General features: G+C 51.6%; 2 protein-coding genes across 5 annotated transcripts in view; one reads left to right on the top strand and one right to left on the bottom strand.

The window, feature by feature from the left end:
* Positions 1-6,997, top strand: part of Nr2c2ap (nuclear receptor 2C2 associated protein) — an 18,158-nt gene extending 11,161 nt beyond the window's left edge. Inside the window, exons 4-8 of one of the 3 annotated variants that reach the window (XM_059244437.1) lie at positions 4,840-4,942; positions 5,194-5,284; positions 5,480-5,585; positions 5,658-5,725; positions 6,285-6,997. In XM_059244437.1, the coding sequence (XP_059100420.1) occupies positions 4,905-4,942; positions 5,194-5,284; positions 5,480-5,585; positions 5,658-5,725; positions 6,285-6,404 (423 nt within the window). In that variant the 5' untranslated portion in view covers positions 4,840-4,904 and the 3' untranslated portion in view covers positions 6,405-6,997. Of the gene's footprint in view, positions 1-4,717; positions 4,943-5,193; positions 5,285-5,479; positions 5,586-5,657; positions 5,726-6,284 lie in introns of those variants that run through there. The other 2 variants (XM_059244435.1, XM_059244436.1) reach the window with 2 other exon arrangements.
* On the bottom strand, positions 6,461-14,973 carry Rfxank (regulatory factor X associated ankyrin containing protein). Of its 2 annotated transcripts, none has more exons than XM_059244434.1 (9): positions 14,550-14,973; positions 13,578-13,772; positions 9,124-9,204; positions 8,619-8,684; positions 8,334-8,434; positions 8,103-8,228; positions 7,689-7,755; positions 7,349-7,429; positions 6,461-6,663 (listed from the first exon to the last, which is right to left on the bottom strand). In XM_059244434.1, the coding sequence occupies exons 2-9, from the start codon at positions 13,762-13,764 to the stop codon at positions 6,593-6,595; spliced, it is 780 nt and encodes a 259-aa protein (XP_059100417.1). In that variant the 5' UTR covers positions 13,765-13,772; positions 14,550-14,973; the 3' UTR covers positions 6,461-6,592. The 2 variants fall into 2 exon arrangements, with proteins under 2 accessions (XP_059100417.1, XP_059100415.1); XM_059244432.1 differs by having other exon boundaries at positions 14,636-14,972.

The raw sequence follows: 14,973 nt of genomic DNA, 5'->3' as shown, positions 1-14,973 counted from the left end.
AGGACCCGGGTTCAATTCCCAGAACCAACATGGCAGCTCACAACTGTCTGTAACTCCAGTTCCAGGAGATCTGGCACCCTCACACAAACATACATGCAGGCAAAACACCACTGCACATAAAATTAAATAAATACATTATTTTAAAAAACAAACAAACAAAAGTTTGTTTCCTTAGGGAAATATTTTCTTAGTGAGATCCTATCAAGTTGACAATCAAATCAAGATGAACCATCCCCTCTCTCCCCTCGTCCCCCCATGCCACCCCCATCAGAGCAAATTACATGCCTTCTGAATTTATCACCATGAAGACAGGGTGTGACGGCTGGCAACTGTCACCCTAGTGCTTAAGAGGCTTCAGGAGGAGAATTGTCACCGGTTTTAGGACAGCCTGGGCTACACAGTAATTTCTGGGTTAGACTCAGCTAAAGTAAGAATCAATCTTAAACAAACAACAGAAAGAAGAAAAAGTTAGCCGGGCGGTGGTGGTGGTGGCGGCGGCGGCGGCGGCGGCGGCGGCGGCGGCGGCGGCGGCGGCGGCGGCGGCGCACGCCTTTAATCCCAGCACTCGGGAGGCAGAGCCAGGTGGATCTCTGTGAGTTCGAGGCCAGCCTGGGCTACCAAGTGAGTTCCAGGAAAAGGTGCAAAGCTACACAGAGAAACCCTGTCTCGAAAAACAAAAAAAAACAAAAAAAAAAAAACAAAAAAAAAAAAAAAAGTTATGCAGGGCAGTAGCAGCGGAGCACACCTTTAATCCCAGCACTTGGGAGGCAGATGCAGGTGGATCTCTTTGAGTTCAAAGCCAGCCTGGACTACAGAGTGAGATCCAGGACACTCAGAGAAACCCTGTCTAGGAAAACAAAACAAACAAACAAACAAGATGTTCTGAACGAATGAGGGGAAAGATCTGCTGTTTTTACCACTCATAACCATGCAACTCTGAACCAGCCACCTCATCCTCCCGTGCCTCAGTTAACCCCTCTCAATGAAGAGTATGAGTGCTCTGCATATATTGCTAGAATGCAACAGGAAATGTGTGTGTGTGTGAGCACGAATGCGTTCGTGCATTACTGTTTTGCATTTTTGAGACCAAGTGTCAGCCCAGGCTAGCCTGCAGTTCATTTTAAGCAGCTAAGGATGACCTTGGTCCCTAAGAATAACCTTGGTCCACTGAGAATCTTGGTCCCTGAGGATGACCTTGGTCCACTGAGGATGTTGGTCCCTGAGGATGACCTTGGTTCACTGAGGATAACCTTGGTCCACTGAGGATAACCTTGGTCCACTGAGGATAATTTTGGTCCCTGAGGATAACCTTGGTCCATTGAGGATAATCTTGGTCCTCTGATTCTCCTGCCTCAGCCCCTGAATGCTAGGATGAAGCGTGCTTTACCACACCCAGGGCTACCATCTTACTGTTGCTCATTTGGAATTTGCTGGGGGAAACTGAGGCTCAGGGAGATGAGATGCCCTGCCTAAAGTTGCACAGACCTTGTCTGCAGCCCCAGAGCCAAGCTGACCCTCCAGCTTTGCACCAACCCCATTCCTGGGTTGGTGCCAGGGCTGAAAAGAGAGGACTGGCCCAGTGCCCAGACCTGCTGTTGCCGGGGTCTTGAGTGAGGGAACCTTGCCTGGGAATCTGTAAGGCTCAAAGAGCTATTTATAGGCCCACTCTGGGATCCAGAAAGTCCCTACCTCCAGCCTGGAAGGTCTTTTCTGTCTCAAGCACCCTGGGGCTGCCATCAGGGGATGAGGTAAGGGGGCGGTGGGGATGAATGGCCCAAAGGCCACATGGGTGGCAGGAAGCTCCTGGACAGCCAGGTCTTGGGGCAATATCCCTCTAGCTGTCCATGGTCACATGTAGACAGTTACACACAATGCCACCAACCACCTGAGAAGGACTGGGATTTTAAGGCTATTTTTGGCTGCATAATGAATTTGAGGCCAGCAACTCTGTCACAAAGGAAAGAAAGAAAGAAAGAAAGAAAGAAAGAAAGAAAGAAAGAAAGAAAGAAAGAAAAAGAAAACTAGGCATAGTGGAGCTCTCCTTTAATCCAAACACGTGGGAGGCAGAGGCAGGCAGATCTCTGAGAGTTCTAAGCCAGCCTGGTCTACAGAGTGAGTTACAGGACAGACAGAGCTACACAGTGAGACCCTGTCTTCAAACAAACAAACAAACAAACAGGAAAAAAAAATGGAGAGAGAATGAATAGACAGATCCGGTCCTTATGGCACCCTCCCTGCCTCAGGGCCTGTAGAGCGGTGGGAAGGAGGCAGCACTCAGGCTCCCTTACTTAGGCGGATGAATGGACCGCGTTGGCTGCCTCACTGGGAACTCAGAACTACTAATTCCCTGGTGAAACAGGAGGCTCTTTCATGCCCAGGCGCCAGTGGGGTGAGGAGGCGGGAAGAGGGTAAGGAGCTGGCCATGTCCCAGGGGGCCAGGCAGCCTCATGCCAGAGCCAGGAGCGATATAGGAAGGATCCGGCTGGGATTGTATGCAGCCTCTTCAGGCACCACGGCCACGTTTTTTTGCATTCAGTGCCATAGAAGTGATACCAGACAGCCATAGGCAGGATAATGATGAGCCTGTGCCTGGAGACAGACCTTGTCTGAGTCCCAGTGTCTCATATTATTGTTACTAGGCGTCAACCCAAACAGCCTACTTTCCACTGACAGGAAGCTGAGCTCAGAGGTCAAATGTTTGTCTGAGATCACACAGCCCAGCTTTTAACTCCACACGCTTCCTCCATAGCCCTTGGAGGACTGCTAGGCTAGGTCTGGATGGGACCCATAACTGAAGTTCTGGCAAGGAAGTTCTGGCATTTACAGGCTAGCAGGGCAGCTCTCCCGATGGTGACCCAGTTACCCTGCCAGCCCCGCTTCCTGGGGTGGGCTTGGGGAGACACTAGTGGATGCCTTGGGAACCCTTCTGGCTCTAGTAGAAAAAGGAAAAGATCTAAGACCATTCAACCCCAGGGACTGCTCTAGCTTGGGAGTCTTAATTCAGAGAGGTGGGGGTCCGACCCTCTCCCCAAAGCTGCTCCAGCTCAGTAGGCATTGGCTCCAAAGGTCTGTCACCTCAGTCTATGCCTTTACTTTTCCAATCCCTGGCCTGGAACTCGTTCCCACTAGGTGTTCCCTCCCAGAAAGCCCTTCCTTCAGGGCTTCCTCAGCCTGTTTGTCTTTGTGGTTCATCCCTGAACCACAGGGTTTGCGGTGTCTGAGTGGTTTTGTTTTGTTACCGCTGGGGTAAACTGTTCATCCTACAAAACCCACCTATGCCGATTCTCTGAACAAGCCTTCCATAACACCATTTGCTGAGACTTACCAGTTCATTCTGTGCTGGCAATGGAACTAACCCCCACCTAGCACTTTCTGGTAGCCTTCTATCACTGAACTACATCCTTAGCTGAGGACATGGCCAAGCCTGATTACTCAAGCTCAGTCCCCAGGATCCATGTGGTGTAAGGAGAAAACCAATTCCTAACACGTTGTGCTCTGACTTATACAAATAAATGTAATAAAAAAAAATTAGGGGCTGGAGAGTGGTTAAGAGCACTTTCCTCTTGCAGAGGACCCACGTTCAGGTCCCAGCACCCACACTGGAAGATCTGATGTCCTCTTCTAGATGGAGAGGTACCAGACTTACATGGTATGAACATTCAAGAAAAACTCATTACACATTAAATAAAATGTTTGTTGTTGTTGTTGTTGTTTTGTTTTGTTTTGTTTTTTTTTTTGAGACAGGGTTTCTTTGTATAACCCTGGATTTCCTGGCACTCTTCTGTATAGATCAAGCTGGCCTCAAAATCACAGATTTGCCTGCCTCTGCCTCCTGAGCCTGGGATTAAAGGCGTGCACCACCATCGCCCAGCAATAAAATGTTTTTAATTAAAAAATATATTTAGCCGGGCAGTGGTGGCGCACGCCTTTAGTCCCAGCACTCGGGAGGCAGAGGCAGGCGGATCTCTGTTAGTTCGAGGCCAGCCTGGTCTCCAAAGCGAGTTCCAGGAAAGGCGCAAAACTACATAGAGAAACCCTGTCTCGAAAAACCAAAAAAAAATAAATAAAAAATAAAAAAATATATTTAAATCCCACAGCAGGGTGTGGTGGCTCATGCCTTTAATTCCAGGGCTCAGGAGGCAGAGGCAGGAGGATTTCTGGGAGTTCCAGGCAGCCAAGTCTACACAACGAGACCCTGTCTCAAAAAGCACATTAAGGGCTTAAGAGTTGGCTCCGTGGTTAAGAACACTTGTTCTTTCCAAGGACTGGGGTTCGATTCTCAGCACCCACAGGGAGTCTCATTCAAACACCAGGCACAAAGTCCTCATACACACAAGATAAATTAAGAAATATATTATATACCAAAAAGTTTTTTTTTTGAGACATCTTGCTGAATTGTCCATGTTGGCATGAAACATGCAAGCCTCCTGCTTAGCCTCCTGAGGGACGGCAGGCGCCCACCAAACCCTGCTGGGGAAGCTGGATTGCATCCGCGGCGAGGGAGGCCCTCCGCAGGAGACACGATCACTAGAAGGCTGTGTGAGAACGTTTTGTATCCGGGAGGGGGACCGCCTGCGTTTTCCCTCCAGCTCCACGGAATGAGAAACCTCGGGGTGCGGGCTCTTTAAGAGGCGAAGCGAAGTCGCCACAAACCCCGCCCCGGCACCGCGCGCGGTGGGTGGGTCCTGGCTACACTGCGCGTGCGCTGTCCGCACGCGGTTCCGGGTTTGGTGTCGGGTTCGCGAATCTGCGGAAAAACTTGGGCTAGGCTGTAAAGTTTAGGCAGCTGCTTCTGTCTCTCTCCGGTTCCCGGATCACCGCCTTGTCACCTGGGTCAAGTGGGGAGTGGCAGCGCCGGAGTTCGAACTCGCGCTGAGCTCTGGGCAAGGCGTCGCAGAGCCGAGATGAGCCAGTCTTTGGTTTGCCCCGAGACCGTGAGCAGGTGAGACTCAAGGGGGCGGATGAACTGGGAGCTGAGCAGTGGTGGTGAGGCCAGGTGAGATCTAGGGTCCCGACCTGGTGGCGGGTAGGGCAGGCTGGGGGCGGAGCCAGGCGGCCGTGTCCCTGGCCCGGGCGAGGGCTGGTGGTCTTGTTCCAGACTGGTGGTGGCAGAGTTCTTGCGGGTGGGGCTGGCTGGCCTGGAGGGTGGCTCACAGTCGTGCCGAGGCCCCTCGCCCTGCTCCTGTCCTGCAGGGTGAGTTCTGTGCTTCATCGCAACAGCCGGCAGTTTGGGAAGAAACATCTTTTTGACCAGGATGAGGAGACGTGCTGGAACTCTGACCAGGTGAGGCGCTTCCACACCCCTCCATTCCGAGTGTGAAGCAGATTCGGGGTGCAGGGTGCCTTGAGAAATTTGGGGAGAACTAGAAATGACTGCGCGCTCACTCTCGCTGGACTGGCTGTGGCCGTGGGACTTGACAGGTGAGCAGAGCATAATAGGCCCTTACCCTGCGGTTACCAAGTACCCATCTGCTTCCAGGGCCCCTCCCAGTGGGTGACACTCGAGTTTCCCCAGCGTGTTCACGTCACACAGCTGCAGGTGCAGTTCCAGGGCGGCTTCTCCAGTCGCCACAGCTGCTTGGAAGGTACTGGAAGGTCGTGAGAGGTGGGTGTCAAAGGGGTTCCCTGGATTCTCAGCTTGTCTTTCTCCACTGCAGGTTCAAAGGGCGGGGGCACCCTCAGCAAGATTGTGGACCTCTACCCTGAGGACAGCAATGCTCTTCAAATATCCTGCTTGGCCTGGGGTCTGAGGGATATGGTCTTCTAAAAGGGTTGGCTCTGGAGGGTGTGGTGGTACAGGCACTGGAGAAGCTGAGGTGAAGGATCTAAAATGTTAGGCCAGCCTGGCCACATAACCATACTGTCTCCAAAGCTTTGGCCTCCTACACCTGAGCAGGAGCTATTACATGGAGCTTTAGTGCTCCGGAGGTATAAGTAGGAGGGTCAGGAGTTCAAGGTCATCCTCAGGTACACAGTGAGTTTTGAGGCCATCAAAAAATAAGGTGGCCGGGCAGTGGTGGTTCACACCTTTAATCCCAGCACTCACGAGGCAGAGCCAGGCGGATCTCTGTGAGTTCGAGGCCAGCCTGGTCTACAGAGTGAGATCCAGGACAGCCAGAGCTACACAGTAAAGCCCTGTGGGGGGCAGAAGGTGCTGTTGATTTCTTGCTGGGTATGAGAGGCACCAAGAAAGGGTCTGTAGTCCATTGGGTGGCGTCTGAACTGGGAAGGTGGCCTGGTCGGTCAGAAACAAAGTCACCATTTCCTTGACTGCTAGAGGCCACACCTTCTCCATCCCCACTGTGGAGGTGGATCAGCTGAAGTTGACCTTTGAGGACACCACCGACTTTTTTGGCCGTGTGGTCATCTACCACCTGCGGGTGCTGGGTGAGAAAGCAGTGTGAGAGCTATCGGCGGCCACCTCCTCCAGGAAGCCCCCCTGGGAGGCACCTGGAAGCCCTTCAAGATCTCCACAGATTTATTGGTTCTTGTTGGGGAAGGCCCCTTCCCACCACTGTCCAGGAGCTGCCTCAAGCCAGTTGTGGGCAGACTGGTTTGTTCCCTGAGTGCCTGGGTTCCCAACAGGCCGTCTTCACTCGGGATCAGCAGGCCCGAGGGTACTCTGGAACAGTTTGAGGATGTGGCTCTCCATCACCTGTTGCACTGTGGGAGGAGGTATGAGTGGGAGGGGACTGGAGAGGCTGCTCAGGGGGCCATGAGCAGGAGTGAAGGAGACCCCGGAGGGGCTCAGCCCAGAGGCTGGGACTCCTCACAAGTGGTCTGCTGCAGCTGGGCAGCGGGGCAGAGCTCCCTGGAGAATCGGCTGTTTTAAGACAAGGCCTCCGGGCTTCTCTCGACTTCCTGCTTCACACCCACTCCGGCTCTTGCTCCCCGCTCAGTCAAAGCAATACCAGACCCTCAGCCAGTGTGGCCACACAGCTGTAGCTCTCCCGCCTCCAGAACCATGAGTCTGTCTAAATAAAGCCTTCTACCTTGTATTCTGTTATAGCCGCAGAAATAGACACAAGTTTGGGGTGGCCTCAGTGAAGTGCTCCACCCCAGCACCGTGTGTCATGGTGCATGCGTGCCTGTGGCAGGGAGGACTAAGATCTAAACCTACCCTGGAGCTAAGCTGGGGCTATTGGTATCTGCGTGTCTGTGTACCCGAGTGGCTTCCATCCCTGTCAGGCACTGGTGCCCCTACCACAGCCCAAGTGCCAAGGGCCAGGATGAGGAGGTGCCTGGGTGCTAAAGGGCATCACCTAGCACCTTCGGGGAGCACCCTGTGTACCCCTCTGTGACCACCCCACACACGGTCCCTCCATCCACCCCAGGATCTCAAGCCCACCTTTGCGGTATCCCAGGGCCACTGCGAGGTCCATTGGGGTGTAGCCAGAGTCGGCCTCTGTGGTGAGGTCAGCGCCCCGGGCTGCAAAGCAGAACAAGCACTGTGCACAGGGCTGCATCTGAGAGTCAGGAGCCCCTGGCCGCAGGGCTTGGGGACTGCAGGGCCTCAGTGCCCCCCTACCCAAAGAACAGGACTTAGGATTTGGAGTCCCTGGGGGGGGGGGGGGGCTCAATGTGGCTGACTGGATCAAACAGGAAAACCCACACACTCACTGCTCTGCCTCTTCTTGTCTACTTTTGGAGTCCAGGATTCCCAAAGTGCCCAGTGATCTCCTACTCACCCAGTAAGGCCTCCACACACTTCACATGGTTCCCACGCACAGCGTAAAGTAGTGGTGTCCCCCCGTTCTGTGGGATAAGACTAGGTGAAAACCATTGCCCCTGCCCTGGCTGCCAGTTCACCCCACTTGCTGTCTACCACATGGGCTCTCATGCTCGGTGTCTCTTAGATGCCCATTCTTCCAGGTAGCCCTCCCTCACTTCTCACGGCAGCTGCTGGTGAGCCTACCCTCAGAGCTCTACTCATTCTCTTTGTGCATCTGTCTCCCATTAATGGGAAGTCTTACCAGCTGTGATAACAGTTGTCCTGTGTTCCCAGAACCCAGGGCAGGCCTAGCACCTCCCGGGGACTCCATCCATGTGGAGCAGGAATGGAAGCTTAGGAGGCTATGACAGATCAAGGTGGCAGTGCTCACCCAGTCATAGATGTTGATGTCCACGTCACGTTCAAGCAACAACCTCACGATGTCGGTGTAACCGCCCATGCTGGCAAGCGACAGGGCGCTCTCCCTCTCCTTGGCCAGGATGTGAGGGTCAGCACCCTAGGGAAGCAGAAATCTCAGGGTCCTCAAGTGGGGCAGCCCATCTCAAAGGCAGCAGCATCAGAAGCTGAGAGCCCAGCCTGTCCCTGCGTCCCCAGGACGTACCCAGTCTAGCAGGAAGCGAACTGTCTCAATTTCTCCAAAGGCTGAAGCCCAGATGAGGGGGGTGAAGCCACGTTCATCTGGTTTGTTGATCAGGTTGTCACCTGACAAGTGGGAGGGACATGGGGTGGGAGATGACAAAACTGTGCACTCTCATGAGTGGGGTGGGCAGGGTTCGGGGGTCTCATGAAGGGGAACATACACAAAACATACATGTTCACACAAGCCACTCACACACAAGTTCCCCTACCAGACAGGCGTGTGCATGCACACAGAGGACACACGTACCTTTCCGCAGATGGTCCTTCAGTTGGCTCAGCTCCCCTTGGGCTGCAAGCTGGTGGATGGACAGAGCTGGGGCCAGAGACAGGCACAGTGTTCACCCACTCCATCCCCTCCCCAGGCCTCAGTTTACCCTGTTCAAAATCGTCCTCTTTGGTTTTTTTTGAGAGGGTCTCATAGCCCAGGCTGGCCTGCAACTTGCTATGTAGCCAAGGATGACCTGGAACTGCTGACCCTCCTGAGTGCTGAGGTGACAGGTATGAGGAGCTTGGGGTGAACTCAGAACTTTGTGCATGCTGGTGAGCAGACTACCAACCGAGCCACATTCCTCAATCCCTGTGGCTTTTCTTTGTCTAGGCTGACCTCCAACTCAGTGAGTAACCAGGGATGTCCTTGAACTTCTGACCCCCCTGCCTCCATCTCCCAAGTGCTGGGCCATGGGATGCCCTGCCGGGCTTGTAAGGACTCCTCTAGCCCCCCCCCACCCCACCCCTCCTTGAGTTCTACTTACAATCCAGGGTGGCTGGCAGCGCCGAGACCTCATTCCCACGCTGCCGGTTCGTGAGGGTTGTTGAGTGCTTCAAGAAGCTGCCTGCAGGGAGAGGAAGAGCCCGTCCCCTGTCTGCTTGTCTCCTTGTCTCGGGTGTCAGGCATACGCTGTGGGCTCCAAGCTTTCAAAGGCCACCCCTGTGATCTCCATGTGCACGCCCACATCCACACAGATGCTAACAGTAAATAAAATAACCTTTTAAAATGGAGGGCGAAGGGGCGGGGCCTAGTGGTGCAGGCTCACTTCCCCAGCTACTCAGGAGGCTGGGGCAGGTATCACAAGTCGCAGCAGCCTGGGCCACAGAATGAAACCCTATGTTAAAGAAATAGGAGGCTAGGCAGTGGTGGCACATGCCTTTGATCCCAGCACTCCAAGGGTTCTGAGTTCGAGGCCAGCCTGGTCTACAGAGTGAGTTCCAGGATAGCCAGGGCTGTTACACAGAGAAATCCTGTCTCGTAAAAACCAAAGCAAACAAAGAGGAGGGAAGGTAGAGGAAGAGAAGAGCTGTTGATCCAGGGCGGTGACAGCACTGGCCTAGTGTGTGAGGACCGGGCTGATTCCCAGCACAAAACAAGAGAAGGGAGATGGAGAGATCATTCTTTGGTTAAGAGTGCTTGCTGCTCTTCCAAAGGACCTGAATTTGGTTCCTAGCACCCATGTTGTGTGAGTCACAACCACAACCTGTAGCTCCAGCCCCAGGGCACCCAATACTTCTGGCCTCTGTGGACAATATATGCACTACACATGTACATAATTAAAAATCAAAATTGGGTTAGAAAGATGGCTCAGTGGTTAAGAGCACTCTGTTCTTCCAGAGGACCAGATTTGGTTTATGGCATCCATATGCTGGCTCACAACCGACTGTAACTCCAGGTCCAGGGGACCTGACGCCTTCTTCTGGCCTCTGTGGGCACTTGGCATGAATGCTGCACAGACACCCGAACAGACAAAACACCCATACACATGATTTTTTTAAGTAAAAATAAATCTTTTCGAAGACTATAAGTAAATAAAAATGAGAGATAAATAGCCAGGCGATGGTAGTACACACATTTAATCCCAGTACTCAGGAGGCAGAGGCAGACAGATCTCTGTGAGTTCAAGGCTAGCCTGAGCCACAGAGCGAGTTCCAGGACAGCCAGGGCTACACAGAGAAACCAAAGAGAGGGGCCATAAAAAGGCCATAGAACAAATAGGTTTGAGGGGCACACCCCATAATCCCAATCCTGGGGAGGCAGAGGCAGGAGGGAAATCCCAAGTTTGAGGCTATCCTGAGCTACACAGTGAAATCCTGCCATAGAAAAGAAGGAAGGAGAAAAGGCAGGTAAGAGTACAAAAGCAGGGCCGGCTGCGAGTCTGCCTGAGAAGATGGTTAGAGCAGGTGGCTCTCAGGTGACCCCCGCTCCACTCCCAACAAGCTGGGCAGAGGTAGGGAGGACACAGGTCCTGGTGGGACATCAAATTAGGGGTGTTTAGGGACAAGGAGGCCTGGGCTCAGGATGTTTCACATAAGGAAATAGAGAAGGGGAAGGGATGGACCAACTGTGTGTGCGCGCGCGAGCATGCACTCACATACAGAGGTCAGAGGTCAACCTCAGGTGTACTCCTCAGGAGCTGTCTACCTTGTCTTTTGAGACAGGCTTGGGGCTCACCATTTGGGCTAGGCTGGCTGTCCATCAGGTCCTGGGACCCCCCTGTCTCCGCCTCCTCGGAGATGGAACTGCAAGTGTGTTTTACCACACCAGCTTCTGCTCTGGCTGCTCGGGATTGAACTCAGGTCCCTTTGTTCACAGGGCAGCATTACCTGACCCAGTCATCCCCGTGGGAGCCTTCCTGGCTTTTGAGACAAGGTCTCGTGTAGCCCAGGATCTCTCCGTAGTTGAGGATAACCCTGAATTTCAAATCTTCCTGTTTCTACCTCTGAAGTTCTCAGACAGCCTAGTTCAAATGAAAACGTGGTGCTGGAAGCAGTACTGTTCCCAACAGCACAGAAGAAACTGGGGGGTGGGCAGAGAGCTGGCTCAGCTACTGAGAGTGTTAGTTGTTCTTAAAAAAGGACTGGGGTTCGTTCAGCTCCCAGCACCCACATTGCCAGCTCACAGCCACCTGTAACTCCAGCTCCAGCAAGAGCCAATATCTTCTGGTTTCTGTTGGCACCAGTGCATGCATGCATGCTCAAACACACACACACACACACACACACACACACACACACACAAATTTAAAAATAAAAAGAAACCACCCAAATGTTTGTGCATAGATAAACAGGTCAACAAATGTGGTCCGCCCACCCCCTAGTATACCATGTGATCATGAAGAGTAATGTAGAGCTAGCTGCCCCATGCCACACTTGGTCAATCATGAGTTCAAGATGTCGGGCCACCCCCGGGACACATATCGACCAGAACAATGTGAACAGGCAATTACCAGAGACAGGAGGCAGATCAGTGTTGCCCCGGCCTGGGGGAGGGGAGTCTTCTGCAGTGATGGAAATATTCTGGAACTAGATAGAAGTGATGGTGGCACAAGCTGGTGAGTGTGCCAAAGTTCACTAACTGTACTGCAATTGTGTCCAAATAGTAAATGTATGTATTTTGCCACACTAAAGACATTTACAAAATGGCCAGGTGTGGTGGAGTACGCATTTGATCCCAGGTTGACTGAACCTGAAACTCACTGATTCAGCTTGACCTGCTAGTCAGTGAGTCCTAGCACTATAGAGGCAGAAGCGGGCAGGTCTCTGTGACTTCGAGGCCAATCGGTCTACGTAGTGAGTTCTAGGCCAGCCAGGGTTACACAGTGAATGTTTCAAAAAAAAAAAAAAAAATTAGTGTATTTGTATGTATATGTGCACATGTATGTATGCATGTGTGTATATATGTATGTATATAGAGAGAGCCACTCTATTTAGAGTCCTGGATGTCTTGGAACTTGTCGTATGGACCAGACTGGCCTCAAACACAGAGATCCACCTGCCTCTGCCTCCTGAACATAAGGCGGCGGCCAGAATGATGGCTCAGCTGGTAAAGGCACGTGTTGTGCGCTCGATGACCTGAGCTCCGTCCCTAGGACCCACCAGATACAAGAGAAAACCTATCCTGAAAATTGCCTTCCATCCTCCACATACACACATGTTCATACATGTGCACAAACACACATGAAATAAATAAATGTAATGTAAAAATTTAGGGACTGCAGAGATGTTTCTCTGGGGTTCAAGAGCCCCAGGTTTGATCGGCATCTGTGTTGGGGGAGGGTCTACAACTGCAGTTCCAGGGTTCAGACACCCTCCTCTGGCTCCCTCAGGCACTGCATGCACATGGTGCAAACACATGCAGGCAAAGCACTCATACACATAAAATAAAACATTTAAAAATCCTTTGGGGGTGCTGGAGAGATGGCTCAGCAGTTAAGAACACTGCTCTTCCAGAGGTCCTGAGTTCAATCCCAGCACCCACATGGTGGCTCACAATCATCTGTAATGAGATCTGGTGCCCTCTTCTGGCCTGCAGATATGCATGCAGACAGAATACTGTATACATAATAAACAAATAAATCTTTAAAAAAAATCCTTTAGGGGCTTTAGAGATGGCTCAGTGCTTAAAAGCACATGGCAGCTCAGAACTGTCTGTAACTACAGTTCCAGGGGACCCGACACCCTCACACAGGCAAAATAACAATATACAAAAAATAAATAAAATAAAAAAAAATAAAAACCCTTTAAAACTTTTTTGTTTAGATGGTCTTGTTTTATTTTATGTGTATAGTTTGCTTGCATGAATGTATGTGTACCATCTGTGTGTCTGATGTCCTCAAAGGCCAGAGGAATTTGTCGGATCTCTGGGGGTATTTGGGTTGAAAAGCTGGAGTTGTTAAGATGGTTATAAGCTGCCCTGTGGGTGCTGGGAATTGAACCCAGATCCTCCGGAAGAACAAGTGCTCTAAACAATTCAGATATCTCTCTACCTATCCCACCACACTTTTTAAAGACAAGGTCTAAGTGACCTTGACTGTCCTTGAATGTCCTGGAACTCCCTTGTAGCCCAGGCTGACCTTGAACTCACAGAGATGCCTAGTTCTGTCTCCTGAGAGCTGGGATTAAAGATGTGTGCCAACCATGCCTGGCAAATATTTTAAAAAATGAAATATTTTTTATAGACAAGGTATCCAAGTCAACATCTGGTCTCCATGCATGTGCACACATATGCACATGCAGTAGTGTGAACACATGCACACAACCTCAGGAACATGCATATACATCACACACACACACACACACACACACACACACACACACAAATAAAAAAAATAATCTAGGAGGGTGGAGGGGAAGAGTAGTCCCAAGTCTCCTGCCATGAGGGCAGAGAGTTCATGTGGAACCTGACAGTTTCCCTCACCGAAACCCAGGTTCTCACCATGTAATGAGGATCCACTGGCATCTGCTTCAGGATTCACAGCCTCTGGGGTGCAGGGGAACAGACTGAGGACCACAGTATCTGAGCTGTCTGGGGATTCGTCTCTGGGGTCCTCAGGATCCTCAAGTTCAGGAGCAGGGGATTGCTGGTTTGGGATGAGGTTCTCTGCAAGCTGAGTGGGCTCCATATGGGGAGCTAGAGGGAAGAGATGACAATAATTATCAAAAGCTCTTGGGTCCCCAAGATAGCTCAGCTTGACATCAGGCCAGATGATCTAAGTTTAATCCCAGGAACCCACATGGTGAGGGAAAGAATTGACTCTAGTAAGTTGTCCTCTGGCCTCCATAGCACATCCCACCCCCAAATAAAGGAATAAATTAGTTCTTATCAGGGGCTGGGACTTGGTTAGGTCCTGACATGGTGGTGCACACCTTTAATGCCAGTACTCAGGAGCCAGAAGTAGGTAGATCCTTAGAGTTTGAGGCCAGCCTGGTCTACCTAGTAAGTTCCAGAACAGCCAGGGCTATGTTAGAGAGACCCTATCTCAAAAAAATCTCTCTCTCTGTCTCTGTCTCTGTCTCTCTCTGTGTATGTATGTGTGTGTGTGTAGTGTGTGTGTGTATATGTATATATGCGCGCGCGCGCGCGCACACACACACACACACACACACACACACACACACACACGGCATGCTCTGCATACTCAGCCTTATATAGTGAGAATGGGAAACTTAAGGCTTTGGATAATTGCTATTGCCAAGAAATTAACACCAGAATCCCAGGCACTTGCACCAGGCAATAAAATCGTAGTTCGGGCAGCAGTCTGTGTTCAAATCCCCTCACTTACAAGCTGTGAAAACCTGGGCTATGACTAAGCTGAACCTCAGTTTTCTCCTCAATAAGGTGAAAAAACGAGGCCTCAGAGAGGTCATGTCAGAAAACAGCACAGAGAGATACTAACACTAAACTTACCAGTGTCCCTCTGTGGTTATTTGGGTCGGGGTCCTCCAAAATGACTTAGGGCTCTATAAACGATACGACACAGGAGGTCCACTCACCTCCCTCCAGCCTCCTCCGTCCCCCTACGCTGCAAGCCTGGGTATCCCAAAACTCGGGAACCCCTATTCACAAACTTTTCTGGTCCAGTGGATCTAGTGAGGTGCAAATTGGTGGTCGGACGCTCAGCACTCTAGCTTCCTCTGCTGGGACAGACAGCAGCAACTTAATACGCGACGACTACTCCAACTGGAGAACTCCTCACTGCGCCTGCGCACCCCTTCCCAGCAAAAGTGCAAGGAACCGAAGCTGCTTCTAGCCCTTTAAGATCCGAGGACAGGGCATGGCTTCCGCGGAGGTCAATAAGTACGGCGGAGCATGCGCGCGTTCTCCTTGTGCA

The sequence above is a fragment of the Peromyscus eremicus genome, chromosome 17, assembly GCF_949786415.1.
Source record: "Peromyscus eremicus chromosome 17, PerEre_H2_v1, whole genome shotgun sequence".
Lineage (NCBI taxonomy): Eukaryota > Metazoa > Chordata > Mammalia > Rodentia > Cricetidae > Peromyscus > Peromyscus eremicus.
The sequence above is the reverse complement of the archived record's forward strand: the minus strand, read 5'-3'. Positions and strand labels throughout refer to the sequence as shown.